At 46.6% G+C, this 19,406-nt stretch overlaps 1 protein-coding gene across 2 annotated transcripts; it reads right to left on the bottom strand.

The window, feature by feature from the left end:
• Positions 1-6,505: 6,505 nt before the first annotated feature.
• LOC123144703 (uncharacterized) lies at positions 6,506-19,357 on the bottom strand. 2 transcript variants are annotated; one of them, XM_044563915.1, is made up of 2 exons: positions 19,091-19,357; positions 6,506-6,947 (listed from the first exon to the last, which is right to left on the bottom strand). In XM_044563915.1, the coding sequence occupies exons 1-2, from the start codon at positions 19,250-19,252 to the stop codon at positions 6,864-6,866; spliced, it is 246 nt and encodes an 81-aa protein (XP_044419850.1). In that variant the 5' UTR covers positions 19,253-19,357; the 3' UTR covers positions 6,506-6,863. The 2 variants fall into 2 exon arrangements, with proteins under 2 accessions (XP_044419850.1, XP_044419851.1); XM_044563916.1 differs by lacking the exon at positions 6,506-6,947 and adding an exon at positions 18,844-18,900 and having other exon boundaries at positions 19,091-19,348.
• Between the last annotated feature and the right edge of the window lie 49 nt (positions 19,358-19,406).

Here is a 19,406-nt window from a genome sequence, read left to right as displayed (position 1 = left end):
GTGCATGCTTTGTCACATATTTCATTTGCCATTTTATTGTGTGAGCATGTTGGTTGCATATTTTACTCATTCGAGGACATCCATTTGTTGCTTTGATTGTTTGGCTTTTTCTCTTTTTGCCAAATGGATGGACAAGAATGCCTAAGAACACCCTCTAGCTATCTATGCTTTTCTCGTCTCAAACTCTATTCATGCTACATCACAAAGTTTGATCAAGTCAGATTCGAACCACTCTGTGTGAGGAGCACTCGGAGATCCCGATTCGTCATAGAGTTAAACCTCCAAAACCTCTTTGTGCATCTCGGTCTGACCGATTCATCCTTTTCGGTCCTACCGAGTCACCAAGTTGATCTAGGGTTTTCACTCTCGGTGCAACCGATTAGAACTTTTCGGTCACACCGAGTTGCAGTAACTGCTTGCAGTTTTGCATCTCGGTGCCACCGAGTTGTTCCACTCGGTCACACCGACAGGGTCAGGTTATATATACCGCCGGGTCAAATTTTGGAAATTTCTCCGAACCCCTTCGCCCGTGCGTAACCTACTCTGCCTCCTCTGGTCTCCGGATCGTCCTCTCGTCACCAGCGACCTCCCGCCGCTGGTCTCCGCCGCCGTCAACGGAAATCTCCACCGCCGTTGCCGCCGTAGCAAGTTCGTCGCCGAACTAGGGTACGAACTTGATCATTGTGCTAATCCTTAACTCCGATTCTTAGCACATTGCTTTGCCATGATCCTTGCCATGATTGAAATCATCCTGTCCAGCGAAAACGTCCCGTAGATTAGTTTTGATTTGAAAATTTAGGGTTAGGTCTCCGCCGAACTCATCTCGGACCGACCGAGTTGTAGAAATCGGTCTCACCGATTTTGGCTTAGGCCAGAGCACACGCATTTTCGGTCCGACCAAAAATTGCAAATCGGTGTGACCGAGTTCGATTCTTTGTGAAACCCTAGCAGTCTCGGTACCATCGAACTGTGACTCGGTCTGACCGAGTTCACTAGTTCAGGTTCCAAAAGCTGCTTCGGTATCACCGAGTTTACAAATCGGTAGATCCGAAATGCTTTCTGTGAAGAACTAAAACTAAGTTTTTAAGTCATCCTTTTTGCAAAACTCCTGTACTTTGTGATGCTCATCTACTCTACCTCATCTATAACCTATTCACACGGTCTGCTGACAGTTTGCCTGCAAGATGTCTGACCAAAGTGACAGCCAAAACAAGTCAGAGGAACATGTTCAGTTAAGTGAGGGCACTAGTCCCTCTAGCAGCTATGATGATGGCAGCAGGAGCACTCCCAGCAATCTGCCAAAGGCTGCTACCAGGACAAGGAAGAAGAGGACTTCTGACTCTGAAGATGAAGATTATGTGGCTGTTGAAGATGAAGCCACTTCAAAGAAGAAAGTGCTGAAGAAAGAGTATGGCTCAGCTGTTGCAACTAAGCCAGGTCTGAAAACAAAGATGCCAGCAAGAAGACAGCCCATGTCTAAGCCAAGAAAAGTTGCCACAGGAGAAACAATGGAGTTCACTCTTGAACCCAAAGAAACTGGAGATGGCAAGAAGAGAAAAGAAAGGGTCAAGAAGACCATTGCCAGAGTTATTGGGAAACCATCAATGATGAGAGATTCTGAAGAAGAGGAAGAGGAAGAGGATGCTGCACCAGCACCCAAAGCTCAAAAGCTCATGGGAGATGCAATCAGATCAGGGGCTGCTCCATCTAAGCCCAAAGCTGCTCCCAAGGCTGCTGCTCCAGCTCCAAAGCCAAAACCCAAGAGGAGCACTAGGAACATCCCTGCTGAGGAGAAAAACAAGGCCCCAGTGCCTCAAGCTGCTGAAGAAGAAGAAAATGATTCTGTTGTTTTGAGAAAGCTGAAGCCCAAGATCCCTGATCACAATGATGCACACCCAGTTGCAGAGAACATGAAAATCAGGAAGGATTCAGGATTGAGACTATGGAGAGAGTCTGATCCATATGCTACCAGGAGAAGGACTGCTGTGGACTACAGATTCCACACTAAGGAACAGCAGGACTTCTATGAGACAATTCTGCTTGACAAGAAGCCCATAGTGTGTGACATGAGATGGGTTGAGTGGGAGTTCATCAAGGAGAATGAGGATCACTTCCCTGGTGTATATGATAGCTTCAAGGCATGTGGAGTTGATAAGTTTGTGGCTCAGAAGTTCACCAAGTGGAATGATGAGCTCATTATGCAATTTTACTCCACTGCACACTTCTATCCAGATGGAAGGATTGTGTGGATGTCTGAGGGTACTAGGTACCAGTCTACAGTTGAAGAATGGGCTCAATTGATCAATGCTCCTGAAGAACATGAGGATGACTTGGATATCTATGCAAAGAAGAAGAAAGACCACAACTCTATGGCCAACATGTACAAAGAGATCCAGATGCTGCTTTGGATACACATAAGTTTGGATCTGTCCATTACCTGTTGTCTGGTCTGCCAACAATCAATTGGATTCTAAGGCACACACTGCTACCCAAGTCAGGTGATCACAAGATGATCAGAGGACATGCTATCAACTTGCTGCACATATTTGATGTCCCACAGAAGTTCAAGGTTATGAGCCTGATTGTGGAAACAATCAAGAGGACTGCAGCTGATCAGAAGAGAAGTTGTGGATATGCCCCACACATCCAGGAGCTCATCAACTCAAAGATGGGCAAAGGCAAGTACATTTGGATAAGGAGCACCTGCCCATCTACCCTGAATTTGAGGACAACACAGTTGTCATGACTGAGAATGAACCATCATCTGTGCAAGCACAAGAAAAGAGAGAGAAGGCTAAAGCTGAGAAAGCTGCAAAGATGCCAACTGTGGAAGAGGCATCTCAGGTATTCTTGAAGAGCAAGCCAGACCAGCTTGGATATCTGATCCAATCCGCTCTGAGGATTGAGCAGGGCTTGGCCACCCTGACCAAGAACCAGGAGAGCTTGGAAAGGATTATTGAGACAAAATTCTATGACCTTGATGTCAAGGTAACTGAAATCCAAACTGCAGTTGAGCAACTTCAGGAGGAAGCGGAGGAGAAGAAGGGCAAGTCTACCACAGATGCATTTGCTAGAGTGCCCAGAGGACAGAGATGTGCTGCAGTGCCAGTGACAGACACTAGAGCTACAGCATCAGCACCAGCAGCTACAGCTCCAGCTCCACCTCCAGCAGCTACTCCACCAGCTCCAGCTACTTCATCAGAAGCCTTCGTCCTTGGAGTTCTCTCAACACCACCTCCCGAAGATCAAGCCTGAGAGTCGTTTAGCACTATGCATTTTCAAACTTTTTGGTAACTTGTTGCCAAAGGGGTAGAAAAATGTATAGATCATAGGCTTCGAGAGAGAGAGAGTGTTGGTTTTTATCTCTCTTTGCACTTATTTGGTTTGGTTTGAAACTTTATTGCGTGCTGTTGTGATACTACTTTGTGTCCTTGTGAGATACTTGTTTGATCATGTGTTTGATCATATGCTACCCTTAATGCTTGTTGGATAATGTTATCCTTCATATCCTATTATGATCATTCACTTTGCTTGGTGATGAGTGCATGTTTTTAATCTCTATCATTTTGAGCGCTCCACCAAGATGTATGTGACATGGAAGAGTAACCCATGATCCTAATCGATTGTGCATTTGCATTCAAAAGCAAATCTTAAATAATGCACAAATTTAGGGGGAGCTCTTGCTTATCACATACTTCTCAAAGCGACAATGTTTTTTTCAATCCTATTTATCATTTGTCGAAGCTTTGATCTATATGTTGTCATCAATTACCAAAAAGGGGGAGATTGAAAGTGCAACTATCCCTGGGTGGTTTTGGTAATTCCTAACAACATATAGCTCATTGAGCTAATGCTATTCCAAGATAAATATTTCAGGAAAGCTCAATGATTGGCATGGCATGGATTAGAAAGTGGACCCTTCAAAATGCTAAGGACAAAGGATTGGCTCAAGCTCAAAGCACAAGACTCTGCATTTTCTATTTTAGTGATCCAAGATCACATTGAGTCTATAGGAAAAGCCAATACTATTAAGAAGGGATGAGGTGTTGCTTAATGAAGCTCTTGCTCAAAATGCTTAGTGATATGCTCCAAAACCCTCCACTACTTTCTCACATCCACATATGTCCTAAACCAAAAAGTCCAACTCGGCCCCACCGAAATTTCATATCCGGAGCCACCGAGTTCAGTTGTCATAGCCACTGCCAGAAACCCTAATCAATTCGGTCTCACCGATAGGGATCTCGGTCCCACCGAGATGGGGTTGTAATCTCTCTGTTTCCTTTTCGTAACGTTTCGGTCAAACCGAGATGAGCGATCGGTCCCACCGAGATTGCAATGCAAACTCTCTGTTTCCCTTTCGTAACGTTTCGGTCCAACCGAGATGAGCGAATCGGTCCCACCGAGTTTGCCTGACCAACTCTCTGTTTGACTATTACCAAAATCGGTCTCACCGAGTTTGTGTAATCGGTCTCACCGAGATTACGTTATGCCCTAACCCTAATGACATCGGTCCCACCGAGTTGATCCAGTCGGTCCCACCGAGAATCCTAACGTTCACATTTTGAACTAAATCGGTCCGACCGAGTTTCATGATTCGGTCCCACCGAGTTTGGTGATTTGTGTGTAACGGTTAGATTTTGTGTGGAGGCTATATATACCCCTCCACCCACTCTTCATTCGTGGAGAGAGCCATCAGAACATGCCTACACTTCCAACACATATTTTCTGAGAGAAAACCACCTACACTTGTGTTGAGGTCAAGATATTCCATTCCAACCACATGAATCTTGATCTCTAGCCTTCCCCAAGTTGCTTTCCACTCAAATCTTCTTTCTACCAAATCCAATCCTATGAGAGAGAGTTGAGTGTTGGGGAGACTATCTTTTGAAGCACAAGAGCAAGGAGTTCATCATCAACACACCATTTGTTACTTCTTGGAGAGTGGTGTCTCCTAGATTGGTTAGGTGTTACTTGGGAGCCTCCGTCAAGATTGTGGAGTTGAACCAAAGAGTTTGTAAGGGCAAGGAGATCGCCTACTTCATGAAGATCTACCCGAGTGAGGCAAGTCCTTCGTGGGCGACGGCCATGGCGGGATAGACAAGGTTGCTTCTTCGTGGACCCTTCGTGGGTGGAGCCCTCCGTGGACTCGCGCAACCGTTACCCTTCGTAGGTTGAAGTCTCCATCGACGTGGATGTACGATAGCACCACCTATCAGAACCACGGATAAAAATCTCCGTGTCAACATTGCGTTTGCTCCTTCAAACTCATCCCTTTACATTCATATGCAATTGTTTTACATTCCGCTGCTATACTCTTAGAATTGCATGTTGATTGCTTGACTTGTGCTAAGTTGCTAAAATCTGCCAAGAACTAAAATTGGGAAAATGCTAGATTTTTATTTGGTCAAGTAGTCTAATCACCCCCCCCCCCCCTAGACATACTTCTGATCCTACATGGTGTCTTCTTGGTTGTCGTGGCCGTCCATGTCTTGGCCTTGCATGAATTGATCGCGGCAATCTTGGCTTTGCGTCTCGCCGGCATCGTAGTCTTGGCCACCCTCGAAAACGATGTTCCCATGAAATATTGTAGTAGGCTGGGTCATCATGCGTCGGCATCGAGGTTGCGGGCGTCGGGAAGGTTGCCCGTAGGGATCTGCGCGGCCACTTCCTTTGTGTCCAGGTGGACTGCCCGGCCACATGTGTGGTGTTGAGGTCGAGAGCCACGGGCATGGGGGTGGACGACGCCATCACACTCACTTCCAGCGAGCAGTCCCGAGGTGAGGTGGAGAAGCGGGACACACCGGGTCGTGTTGGAGAGGGAACCCATGCATATGTGGCGTTGTGGAGGTGCACAACGACTCCAGATGTGGCCGACGGGCAGCCGAGGAGCATGTGCTCGTCGTGGCCATGGCGACGGTGGCAAGAATGGCTGGCTCGCCACGACAGAACCCTGGCATGAGGAGGGCATGATGCGTGGCTTTGGCATGAGGGCCTCGTTCTCCGCAACGGCGGACTGCTGTTGTGCGACGGCGGCCGACTTTTTTCTCCACCTCTTTGGCCCTCCGACCAGCCCTCTTCGCCATCTCCTTGGTCGTCTCCTCTGGCGTGCACACCTTCTTGGGCTTCTTCTTTGGGGGATCGAAGCGAGTGGCACATCGTCGACCGTGGTGGCCAGGAAGGCGAGAGGATTTTGGGAAAAGGGGGGAAATGCAGTGAATGCGCCTCCGACAGACAAGCCGAAGGAGGACAAGGACAGGCGCCGTGTCCACGCTGGGACACAAACCCAACCCAAATTTTGGCCAGAAATGCATCGCCGGCGGAAAAAAAACAACCCAAACTGACACATGCAGACAAAATTGGTCGGTGCGTTGAAGTTGGCCTGGCCTTAGAAGGAAAAAAAACAATAACTAGCTGACGTACACGACAGAATGGGTACACTGCATCACCAGAAAAGTAGATTTGGCGGCCTAGGCATGATGCAGAACGGAGCAAAACAAACAAATCATGTTCACAGATATCTTCAAAATTCTAAGAAAAAATTTCATCACATATGACGCCTAATTAGTTTCAGATAAGTAATGTACTGATGTCATAAACAAGAAAAAAGGAGAAATAGTGAACTTTCATGAAATGGGAAGAGATGCTACAAGCTTATGTAAGCAGGAGGGGCAGAGACGCCCATGGCGGCAAGGAATATCCTCTTGATGAAGAAAGTCGATGTGTACATGCATGCACTTGTTCAAACTTCTGACAAGACACTCTTAAAAATATACGGAAGGATGTGTTTTAGGCTTCAGCATGTTATGCAAGTTCAACGCCCATCTTTTAACTGCATATCAGTTTCTCCACCACAAACCATGAAGCTACTGCTGTTTCTCAGATGCGGCAGCCGTGTTTGAAGTTGACGATGATTCTGCTTGAGCAGAAGCCCTTATAACTGCTTCGTTCTGAAAGCAAAAAACATTGCAGTGTTAGTAGTTTGGTATTCATTACAGAATATGACCTAGAAAGATACAAACTCTACAAATCCAACAAGTGAGAATTACACATGCAACCCTGAGACACTTCAGGCAGTTATTGACTTACACCCCGGTCAACTAGTAAAGATTTTAGACTGTACACTCACAAGATTATTCAACAAAAGAACATGTGGATGATCATCGTGTTAGTCAAAACCAATCGAATAAATTGTACAGCTTGGCGGGGAGTAAGTCATGTCGATCAGCAACATGGAACATAAGTCATAACATCACAGTAAGGATAATTTTGGTTACTGTAATAGATGTCTAAATGTCCAGAATCAAAAGAATCATAGCTTCATTGGAATTTACAGGGCCAGGCTTCACAGAGATGGGGACAAGCATACAGTAAGTCATGTCGATCAGCAACATGGAACATAAGTCATCTTGATTGATTCTGGTGGGAATACGTCATGTCGATTAGCAACATTGAACATAAGTCATAAGATCACAGGAAGGATAGCTTTGGATTACTGTAATAGATGTCTAAATATCCAGAATTAAAAGAATCACAGCTTGATTGGAATTCACAGGGCCAGGTTTCACAGAGAAGGGGACAAGCATAGAGCGAACAACGGATAATAATATGTTTTTTGAGAAACTATTAAAAAGATGTTAAGCCATACAGATGGCTACTTGAGGTTCTAAACTCAATAGTCAGCAACTTTCATCTCAAACTTCATAGTCAATGCATGATGATAGACTCAGCCTACTATTATGTGTTGCAAGCCGCCTGGATTCAGTTTATCACTTCCTTCTGCACTTGGCCAAGTACAGGAAACCGCATTTGGAGTGATAAACCTTAGGTTCCGATAAGGGCAATGATCCATGGTGTAATACACATGAGAGGTTTTCAGAGACACCTTCACCCAATGGTAATACCCTGAAAACTTTGAATAAAAAGAAGAGAAGGCACACGCTTGACTTCTTTGCCAACTGGAACAGAGTATGCTGCCCCATCGAGCTTGGGGGCCTAGGCGTGCGAGACCTCGAGCGTGCCGGCCTCGCCCTGTGACTGCGCTGGCTATGGTTCTCCAGAACGGACCCGGAGCGAGCATGGCAAGGGCTAGACCTTCAATTCTCGCCCACGGAACGAGCCCTGTTCTGGGCATCCACGTCCACGGTCATTGGGAATGGGCAGACCGCCTTGCTCTGGGAGGACCGGTGGATCGGCGGCCAATCTGTGCACGAGCTCATGCCTAACTTATACGGCTGCATCCCCAAGCGACGGCGGACGACGAGAACTGTGGCGGACGGGCTCAATGGCAACTCCTGGGCACGCGACATCCAAGGCAACCTCGACCTCCACGAGATTGGTCAGTATCTGCAGCTTTGGCAGATCATGCAGCGCACCGAGCTCTCCGCCACACCGGACAGGTTGATCTGGAGATGGACGGCGAGCGGCAACTACTCCGCGCAGTCCTGTTACATGGCCACCTTCCATGGATCAACGGCCTGCTATTCCTGGAAGCTAATCTGGAAATGTTGGGCGCTGCCGCGAGTCAAGTTCTTCCACTGGTTGGCCAACCAGGACCGATGCTGGACTGCAGAGAGGCTGGCTCGCCACGGCCTCCAGCATCACCCACGCTGCCTCCTATGTGACCAGCAGCCGGAAACGGTGCGACATCTGCTGATGGAATGTCCCCTCGCCCGACAGGCATGGCACGAGACTCTGGCCTGGCTACGCATCCCAGCCCCGATCCCCACGCAGGAACTGTCGCTTACGGACTGGTGGAAATATGCCAAGGAAGACACGCCGCCGATCCTACGCAAGGCCCTGAAATCTGTCGCATTGCTCGTGCCATGGATGGTCTGGAAGCACAGGAACAGCTGCGTCTTCAACAATGCGACGCCATCCCTCAACACGCTTCTAGATAGCATTAAGGACGAGGCCCGCTCTTGGGCGGCAGCTGGGGCACCTTGCCTCCGACTCGTGCTGCCTCAAACCTGGGATGTACATTAAAAACCGGCTGCAACCCACGCACCCTCGGATGACTGTAACTGAACCTTCCCCTTTTCAATGAAAAGAAACGCAAAGCTCTTGCGTTTTCTCAAAAAAACAGAAACTGGTTGCATTCGTCAAACTGAACAGCCAAAATGTAGTGTGAGTTTGTTCAAATTCGAATATAATCTGGGGTGATCAGGATTAAATACAGTAAAAACTAATATTGTAAATATAATCATGTTTTGCCTGCGCAACCAGCATAGAGGAGAGGAAGAGAAAAGTAATTAAAGGATTCCACCGAAACATTGCCAAGCTCATGCCAAATTCGCTACACACTACGAGGGTAAATTCCTCATGCTCCCTAGTGCACTGGATGAGCTATTGACAGACCAATTTAATGCAATTTTGGTCGATTTGATCGTAGATCAGAAATATAAATTCGAAATACGGGATTAACTGGCACGTAATTCAAGTTGGTCTAAAATAAGGAAGTTGTGAAGTTAGTCGATACAGTTTAAACAGTACAATTTTGGTCCATTCCGGTCCGTTCCAGCAAGCCATATGAAAAATATAACAAAAATGATGTTGCTGATTTAGCATTTTCATTGACACAGTTCTCTATTTAGCATGAGTCCATAACGATGGGGACAACAAAATTATACCCATAAGAAGTAAATAGTAGAACTTCCTTACATAGCTGTTGAGACATCAATTGCTATGTTTAGGTAAAAGAAATTCCAACGTAAATATAAACTGGCAAATGAGAGGTTATACAAGCTGAATATTTGAGAAATATAAGTTGCAACTTGACAAATTTATCATGAGGCATAGGGGAGCAGTTAGTTCTCATATTGTGTCTTTTGGTGTTTCTGAAGCATGATTACCCTACAAGTTCAGCGGTCCTGGTAAAGGTATATCTTTTGTTAATTGTCAACATTAAGGCGAGTGAATGTTCAATCAATGTATATACGTAAGCACCAAAACAGAACAGCAAACATGCTTAAGAAACAATATGAAAGTAACCTTCGATTCGCCTCAGGACAAACTAAATTTCCAACAGATCTCTCAAATATTCAACTCCAGTAACCACTTTATTTCATATCTTTTATTTTATGTATCCAAACATGACAAATGATACATGCACAAATATTTAAAGAAATTTCTGCTTCACACTGTTGAAAGCTATTGACAAATATTTAGAGAAATTACTGCTTCATACTGTTGAAAGAATCCAACTTTGCAGGTAGCTAATGATTCCTACTCTGAGTTGACTGAAAGTCCATGATTCACTTTTTTCCTCTAATTGTTGTCTACGATTAATTTCCTGCTTTCAACTCCTAGCTTCTAAACGCCTCATGACTCTATTGTTGTTGGCAAGGAGAATGCCTAATCTTTTACCTTCTTCTACGCGGCCTCATGTTGCATGTTGTGTAGGTGTGTGCAGGTGATAGAGATGTGGACAGTTCATTGATGCAAGCTCACATTAGGGCCGTCGAAGATCTGCCTCCACTCCACCCCACCCCACCCCTCTCCCCCTCCTTTATATATACATTTAAAAAAATCCCACATTGAGCAGGAGACAAACCCTAACTTAAACCAATTGTTCACATTCACCGTAGCCAAGACTCATGGGAGTTCCAAACGGAACAAACATTACTCCCCTTCGGTTGATTTGACAACATGAACACAACCAGTCTCCTATCATCCATACAAGCTTCCACGTAGAAGTATAACTTTAGGGGCTGTTCCAGAAAAAAAAAAGAATTTTGTAGGAATTTCATATGATTGGATTCCTATTAGAATTTTACCTGTGAAGCCCTTATCGAGGGATTTCATCGGGTCCTAACAACGGTTCGGGAGCTCGTACGTAGATTTGTAGGTCAGGTCACCAGAGGATAACACAAGTCGAGAGGGGGATACTATATACCCAACTTTGCCCCCCCCCCTCACGCGTAAGAACCCTACTCCTGCGTTCCTCATTGTGGGAAGTACACAATCGATTACAGAGTTGGGAGAACTTGATGAGATCCAAGTACCGATTTGGGTACTAAGTGTGCAATCGCTAGGGTTTGATGGCTATGTAGTACTTCTTGTGCTGTGGGGTCCATGGCCCCTTTATATAGCCCTGTTATGGCAGTCTTCATGTCGGTGTGTTCATCGTGCTGGGGCATGAATTTGGACCGAGTTGGTGTCCAATCCGTTGGTCGCTTTATAGGTGTCCTATAGGGATTCCTTATTCATCTTATGGAAGGGTACCCCAATGGTCGATGGCACTTCACTTGTGCTCCTTGGCATATGTAGCTCGAACGACCTTCGACAAAAGGGTACATGTACCCAAAACCGACACACACAGGTGGGTAGGTCCTCGTGTTTAGTTGCCACTATGAGTTTGGAACCCTGAACAGACCCCCGGTGTTTAGCAAAACTTAGGCCCAGAGGGGTCCAATTGTACGGTATTCACAACACTAGGCCTTTCACCCGCAAAAGAAAAAACACTAGGCCTTTAGTAATTTCACTTACTATCGACAAAATGCCCATTAGTATTCGTGCTAGAGCTCAGTACATGAAAAAGGTCGATGTAGAGATTCGCTGCCTTCTTCAATCTTCAATAGTCAGAAATCCTGGTCTTTGTCGTCCCGGAAGTCGCATATCCATTTTCTTGAACGGCTTGGACAAAATCTTAAACACGCGTCATGGTGACGTGTTCAACACAATGGACATGCAATAACTACGGATGGTGATGCAATCTGGACTAGCGTTGTGACGTTTTTGATTTGCCAACATGTCCTCCACTTTCCTCAGGCCACGACCTTGGTAGAGATTCACGCGCCTCCTCGATCCATGCAGCAATACAGGTACATCAAACAACATACGATCTTCAGAGTTCAAAACAATGCCGTGGTAGGGTAGAAGTAACTTAGCAAGGAGGAACATAGTAAATCTCCCATAATCCTTCGTCTCATCTCCCGAGCGGACCCTGTGCAGTTCATTCGGCCTTAGCATCCTCGTCAACGCCTCAAGATAAGAACATAGTCGGTCGTAGCTCTTCAGCTGCTGGTTCCTCCAGCTCCTGCCATTGACCTCCGCATCTTATCCCCATCGGGAGCATTGGACCGGCCATGGATTCTCGCGATGCGTGGTGGCGGGGTGGCGGGAACTGATGGAGTTCCTCATGATCAAAGCTGAATTTTTCCTGAGAACACATGAATTTCACCTTTTAATCATTTTTCGTTCTTCTCATCATTGTGTCTCTAGTTAACTATCTCCAACCAGCCCCCAAACTCATCAACTCAAAGCTTTGGCACCACTCCGCCCAGCTAGCCACCAAACTCGAGAAAACGGGCGGAAAGCGCGACTTGGCCATGCGATAGGTGGAGGTCGTCGAGCCAAAGTTCAGAGCCGCCATGAAGGAGGTCGTCGTCGTCGCCAATAAGGAAGCCCACACTGCCACAGAAGAAACAGGCCCTGCCATGGACCAGATGAGGATCCTGAAAAGAAGGTTGAAGCTTCATAATTCACCGGCTTGAAGGTCTACGTTGTTCTTGACTACATCCGCGACTCCAACGACCGTCCATTTGTAGATCCTACCGCCAACACCTATAGCCCACACTCAGCACAAAGATAGAGGTCTACATCCCTTAGTTCCTAGAAGAGGTGTGGACGACACAAGTCTTGGAGGTTGAAGAGAATGGCTATCTCACTGGTGGCACTGGCCTTGGCGAAGATCTCATCCGGCATCTGCGAGCTTCCAAAGGATGTGTTTGAGGGTGAATGATCAAGTATCAAGGTTGCCGAGGACAAGGACGACCCATGACTAGCGCCCTGACGTGCTCCTGCTGAAGAGTTTGTGGCTAAGAATACTCTACAACCTCTATAACTAGAAAAAGAATTATGCAAGTTGTGTCAAGCTCGTGATATGGTGCGGAGCACCACATGGACATCACCATGGACTCTACACCAACACCCCAAGTGCCAAGTGGACCGATGACTAGAGCACGTGCATGTGCCATTGAAAACAAGGTTAACTCGCTCCTCTTTAAACTACCTTTCACTTCACATGAGACATGACTACTAACTCAAGCAGAAACCCTATGCATACTCAGGTACCAAGGAAGCGACCATGGAGAAGCTAGGGAACAAGGCCAAGCCATGACGGAAGAGGAGCACAGAGAAGAAGAGACGGAGAAAGGTTCTGAAGACCCCGGTACTACCGGGCCCCGCCCCAATACTACCGGCCCCACGGTGCTTCCGGACCTACTACCTGCCTCCATAGCCCCCGCGGTGTCAAGCTACTGTTTTGGGCAGGCACTTCACTAGCACCAGCCCAGAACTACTAGCTATTTCATATTACTGAAACCACCGGCCTTGGCGGCACCAACGCCGGTACTTCCGGCCCGGGCAGCCCTAGCACGTGCAAGCCTAGAGGACAACAAAACTACCAGCCATGACCCCAAAACTACCAGTCACCGGTACTACCGGCCTGCCTACGTGCAGTGAGTAGGGCCACGGGCCATGTACCCCTTTCTACCCCCTAGACTATATATTCCATGCCTAGACTTCGAATTAGGGCTAGCAGTGTATATTAGACAAAACTAAAGAGGGCTTTGCTCATCTAGGTCTCCAATTGGAGAAGAATCCAAAGGGATTATCAAGACCTCCCTTGTGGAGAAGATCCATCTTGGATTCAAGCCCCCACCTCCCTAGTGGATTGGGAAGAACCTACCCTTGTTACCCTCATTTGGTTGTGATTGGATCTTGTATCTTGCGTGGTTTGCTTTGAGAGTAGATGGGTGATTTGGATCTTGCTTGAGAGTTCATCCTTGTGTTCCTCAAGTTCTTCTCTTCCACCTCCAAATTGTGAAAGATTAGGCCACCTAGGGCTTTGCCCTACATCACAATGCTTGAACTAAAGGCGAAGCGCTCACCTGCGACCCTACCCATGGGTCTAAAGTCGAACCCATGCCAGAACATGACAGGTGACCTAACCCGATCGGGCACCCATCAGGCATGCACATAGAGCAAACACCAACGAACTTTGCTATATTTAGCCTTGCTGGTGCTCCCTTCCTTGATATCTTGGTGAGGTGACTAGTTCACCTGTGTGAAGCGAGTGTGCAAGCCTGTGCAGTAGTCATATTTCCATGGGTTGATAGAAATACAAAAGAGCACCGCACCACTAGCATACTACCAAGTGATGTGCTAATACTACTTAGTGGGTTTTCCGGCTGTGTGAACTACTAAAAAAATGGGATGTGAGTTGATAAAGGGATGCGCCCATACAACAAATGAATGGCTAGAAAAGGGCAGAAGTGGACTGTGTGTAGCATACAAAAATAGTGTGAGACGGGGTCACTAGGTAAGGGTCTTTTTATACCAAGACCCCGCGTCTTAGAAAATCAGGTGAACCAAAGGCACGAACTCCCTGCCCATGGCTAATTGTGTTACCCATGGATAAGACACACGTTGCTGGCTTGAGTTGTACCCCATTCATGCGGGTGCTAAAAACAGTTAGGTAATTTGTAAACTCAATGTTATGTTAAAGAGTTCTTAACAATTGTAGTTGTTGCCCCTCTATATGTTGATTCTCGTAGCATGTTCTCATTGTCGTGTAGTGAAGATGAACCAAATATTACAAGGCATCGTGCGATCGTGAAGTGCCACAAGGTAGGGACAGAGGTTGTACTTCTGGAGAGAAGATGGTTACCGTTCCCATGCACCACAAGGTTCTGATGCCCTAACTGTGAGGAGATCAATACGAGTACAACACTTCGAGGTGTTCTAAAATTTTCCACATTTAGATTTGTTGCATCCACACAATTGCCCCTTCGCACAGTAGACGAAAACGCAGAACGATGCCGCGTCCCCTGTTCCCGCGTTGTCGACCCAGATCGAGGGGCAGGACAACGCGAGTCGACAGAAGGAACAAGACCCATTCTCGACCCCAGGAACCTAGGGCGATGGACTAGGTCGTCGAGGCGGCGTAGGCTCATTGCTTCCGTGTCTCCTTCACCTTCATACGAATCGGGTTGGAAGCAAATGGGATTTGATTATATCGTTTCCTACTTTTTATTGAAAAACAAGTAATTCCATGTTTCCATGTATAGCTCACCTAGATAAAGACCATTCCTTATTTAATTAAGGCATGTAATCAGGAAACTAATTGGTGATATTATGCTAATTATTTAGTTAATCCACCACAATGCAGGTCGCCCCATTGTCATTCCTGGGTCATCGTCCCTAAATTATTTAGGCCGTGTTCGGACTATCAATTTGTTGTTCTAAAGATGTGTACCCCAATCAATCCCTTTGTCTGGCCACTGGCGATCATTGACCCTCATTCATGTCCCTTGACCCATCCGGGAACTCGGCAACTATGCCCCTCCTATTAGCCCCTGGCTGGTTATGCGAGCTGACTCAATTCAGATAGGCAGTCCAAAGACAAGGTAATGGTGTGGTTTATTGTTACAATGGGACCTAAAGCCCTTAGTTCTACCTTGTGACCCAGCGGGGAGTTATAAAGGGATGCCAAACCCTCAATTCTACCGTGTGCCCCAGCCAGGAGACATAGAGGGATGTGTTGAAAGACCCAAAATTGCGATTTCTGAACGCAAGATATTTTAATGACAAAATGACTAGGCGGTTATAATTTTACTATATTATTAAAGGATACAATGAGAGCGACAAAACCTTAGGTAGTTATGGCGATAGTCGTCATTTCGTTAAGGAGTTATAGGATGTCTGTTCCACGCCGGCACGACTGCAGCCACAGATACATGGGAGCCGTCAAGTTCCTATTTCACTAAAACCTTTGGGTAGGAGTTGTAAAAACATTTGTCGTCCCCTGACGCGAGTATGGTCCCTCGTCGATCCTCCTCTTGGTTGAGCTTACCGCGTTGTACAAGTCCGCCCCTTGTCGTCATCTTGTTGATGCTGCCCCCGAGGTAGCTAGGTTCCTTCAAGGATCCGCGGCCATGATTGGGACATGTGGTCCGAGAACCACTAGGAGTTTCTTCACATGATGGACCGTTGTCTCAAACTGTCACAATTGTGGTAGCCCAACACCACATCATACGTCATATTTAGATCACAACTTCTAAGACTCGCCAATCTTTCCAAGAACTTGATGTTGCCCATGATGATGGGAGGTATAATGTGACCTCGGGCTGATATGTTTTTTGTGGTATGCTTCCCTCAAGAAGCTTGATGGTTTGGATGATTGCGCTGAGTAAGACTCTATCTTCCCAAGTGTCTCTATTGGCAACAAATTGTAGTGGGCTTCAGTGGTTGGGAAGATCTTGTGCAACTTTGCAATTTCTATCGTCAGGGCGACTTAGTGTCTCTCAAGAACATCATCACTTGTGAAGCTCAGCTGCGCTTTCGTAGGTTGGGTTTTGCTCCAAAATAAGTTTCATGGTGTACTTCTCCGATCGCCTAGCGAAGTCGAACACAATCAGTGGTGTTATGGGAATGACTAGGTGATTATTTGCACCTTGTCTCTAGCACTTGTCTTGCCTTTCAACATGACATGCCGGTAACACATGTTGAAGTTGCCGTGCTCTATCGAGTCGAAGGAAGAGAACCCAAGATGCCTCCTTAATACTCATGATCCGATGCATTCCGACGATATACTCGCGCTTGCTTTCTTTTATTGGGATTCCGTTTCGAGCCATATCGGCGTTCTAAGGGCCTTAGTTTACCTTACACGTCGGTAGTTGGACAGTCATCCCCTTAAAGCGTACAAACTCGTTCTCGTCATCTTGCTTGTCCTCCCTTACTAAGGCTTGTATCCACTCACATGACTCTTTTATACAGCAACACTCGGTCATGCCATGATTCTTGGTCTGATGAAACTCATACCATACCTTGGAGGTGTTCAGCAACGAATCGCATTGATTTCAGTTGCTTGCTCATTGTTTATCCTGTAATAGTGCTCGACTTTGGATCACCGGATTTCGCGCATGGAGCTTGTCCTATCCCTCAATCGTGAAGTAGGATCCACAGATATCATCGGCAAGGGCACCTTTTCAAAGAGCTTCACCAATTTTATCCTGCTGGGTTTTGATCGAGCACTGGCGCTGGCATGGGCTGTGAATCCTCACTTTGGTCCTCGGGAATCATGATGGCAGTCGACAAGCTTCCATTGTGTCCATCGTCACTCTCATTGCTATTGGGTATAGCAGTAGACCATCGCATCCATATATACCTGACGTGCCATGGGGTCCAGTCCTACCATTGGCCCTTCAGGCTTTACCTTGTCCTGAGATTCCGCCACGCAATGGAAATCCTTCTTCGTATCACATCGTGCATGGACTTGTCCAACCCCATCATCTCACCGACATCCCGTCTATTGATGGTGTTGATGGACACCCAAGATGGATAGCCTAGCTCATCTCGACCATCTTCATCATATCGGGCAACCTCCATCAGATGTGGTCGTCGAGTACGCCTTACCACGGTAAGCCCCTGAGCTTTTCCTTCCAAAGAGCTCTAGACGAACAGCGATCGCACTAATGAAGAACATGGACAGATCCAATCTGATGTCAAGACAGCCCCATTGTCAACGCCAGCTGTCTGGTTTTTTTTCAAGCCATACCAACAGTATAGGACCTCATATGTGGATTTATAGTCATGGGAAACATCAAGTCACCAGGGATCTAGAACACAAGTCGAGAGGGGGCACAATATACCCAGGTTCGCGCCCCCTAGTCGCGCATAAAAGCCCTACTCCTGCCTTGCTCTTTCTTGTTCTATATAGTGGGAAGTACAGAACTGATTGCAATGGGGAGGGGGGTTCTTGTTGAGTTGGGAGAACTCAACAAGATCGAAGTGCCAATTTGGGCGTTAAGTGTCATAATAGTTAGGGCTTGATGGCTCTAGATTGCTAGTCCTTCCCGCGGTGTCCCTGGCGCCTTTATATAGCTCTGGTAAGGCGATCTTCATGTTAGTGCGTTCGTCGTGCTAGGGCAGAAGTTAGGACCACGTTGGTGCGCAGCCCGTTGATCACTTCCTACGTGTCCTGCATGGTACCACCTTGGTCGATGGCGCTCCACTTGGGCTCTCTGGCCCATACTTAGGCCAAGAGGGGTCCAATTGTGTGGTATTCACACTGTTGGGACTTTAGTAATTTCACTTACTATCCGCAGCCCTTTGGATTGTAGGAATGGGCCTATGAATTCCTATAGGAAACTTTCCTTTCTCTATATTTTGGAGGATTCTAAACATAAGTTCCAACCTCATGTTAAAATTTGTGTGAGAAGTGCAAGGCAAGATGAGTCTTTCACTCCCTCTACAATCAGCAAACGATTCCTACAAATTTCGTATATGGCATCCACACATCAACTTTGCGAAATTCCTGTGTTTTCCGTTTCTTCAAATCCACAAGATAGAAAACTCAATCCCTATGTTTTTCCTACTCCTATATTTTGGGATTCCTTCGTTCCAAAAGGCACCTAGGTTTCTCCTTACTATTTTGTATAGTTCATTGCTCTAAATTTCAAGGTAAAATAAAAATCATGTAGAGATAGTGCTTTGCCTATTTGGATAAAATTAATCCTGGTGGCAAACACAAGGAATGGGCAATCCACACTTGCGTGTGCTTTGCCCAACATGTTCCACCGTGCCAAGCCCTGACCCACAGACAAGTCTAGAATCCCCAAACATAAAATTAATAGTCTGTAACCAGAATCATCCTCTTGCTGAAGTGATATTTGCGCTCCCCCATTCTGTTTCATAGCTTATTCTTCACACAGATCATTGAAGAAAAGAACTCGCAAGTGACAACAACACTTGCAGTTAACGGGGTCCTCTGTGAGCATAATATGAAGCTCCGCAAAACTTTATTACTCACCTTAACCTTTCACCCCTCTACACATATGAGCAATGAAGTTTGCAAGTTCAAAGAGAAGAAACGTCAACTCTGTCTAAGAAATCCTTAGGCTGCAACAAACGATTTAGGTGACTAAGGTGAGTAAGACCGACCACATCACACGAAACACAAATGAATCGGGGAGGCAAAGAGACCATCCCCAGATTGTTGCAATAAACAAACTCGCGCCGGGTACAAAAGATAACATCCGATGGAAAGGAGAGGATAGATAAGGAGGGGGTTGGATGGGCCTGATGTTACCTGCCAGAGGCGCTTTAGGCGTTTCTTGGCGTTGTTCTTGCGGGTGGTGGTGAGCTTGATCCGCTTCCACAACAGCCCCGGGGAGTCGTTCCGCTTCACCACCTCCAGCGCTCTTGTCGCCCAGAACGCGGCCGCGCCGCCGGACAGCCCACCGCCCGCCATTGGTGATTCTGCCCCTCGCTCGCTTCTTCTTTTCTTTTTTGATTTGTTTGAGGGTTTCTTCTTCTTGGTCGACCCTTCGGCGGCGGAGGAGGTTTAGGGCAGGGTTTATTTCGGGCCTCTAGCTTTAGATGGGCGTCATGGGCCACATGTGCTT

Source organism: Triticum aestivum, chromosome 6D (genome assembly GCF_018294505.1).
Source record: "Triticum aestivum cultivar Chinese Spring chromosome 6D, IWGSC CS RefSeq v2.1, whole genome shotgun sequence".
Classification (NCBI taxonomy): Eukaryota; Viridiplantae; Streptophyta; class Magnoliopsida; order Poales; family Poaceae; genus Triticum; species Triticum aestivum.
Note: the sequence above shows the minus strand (reverse complement) of the source record. Positions and strands in the feature narration are given on the sequence as shown.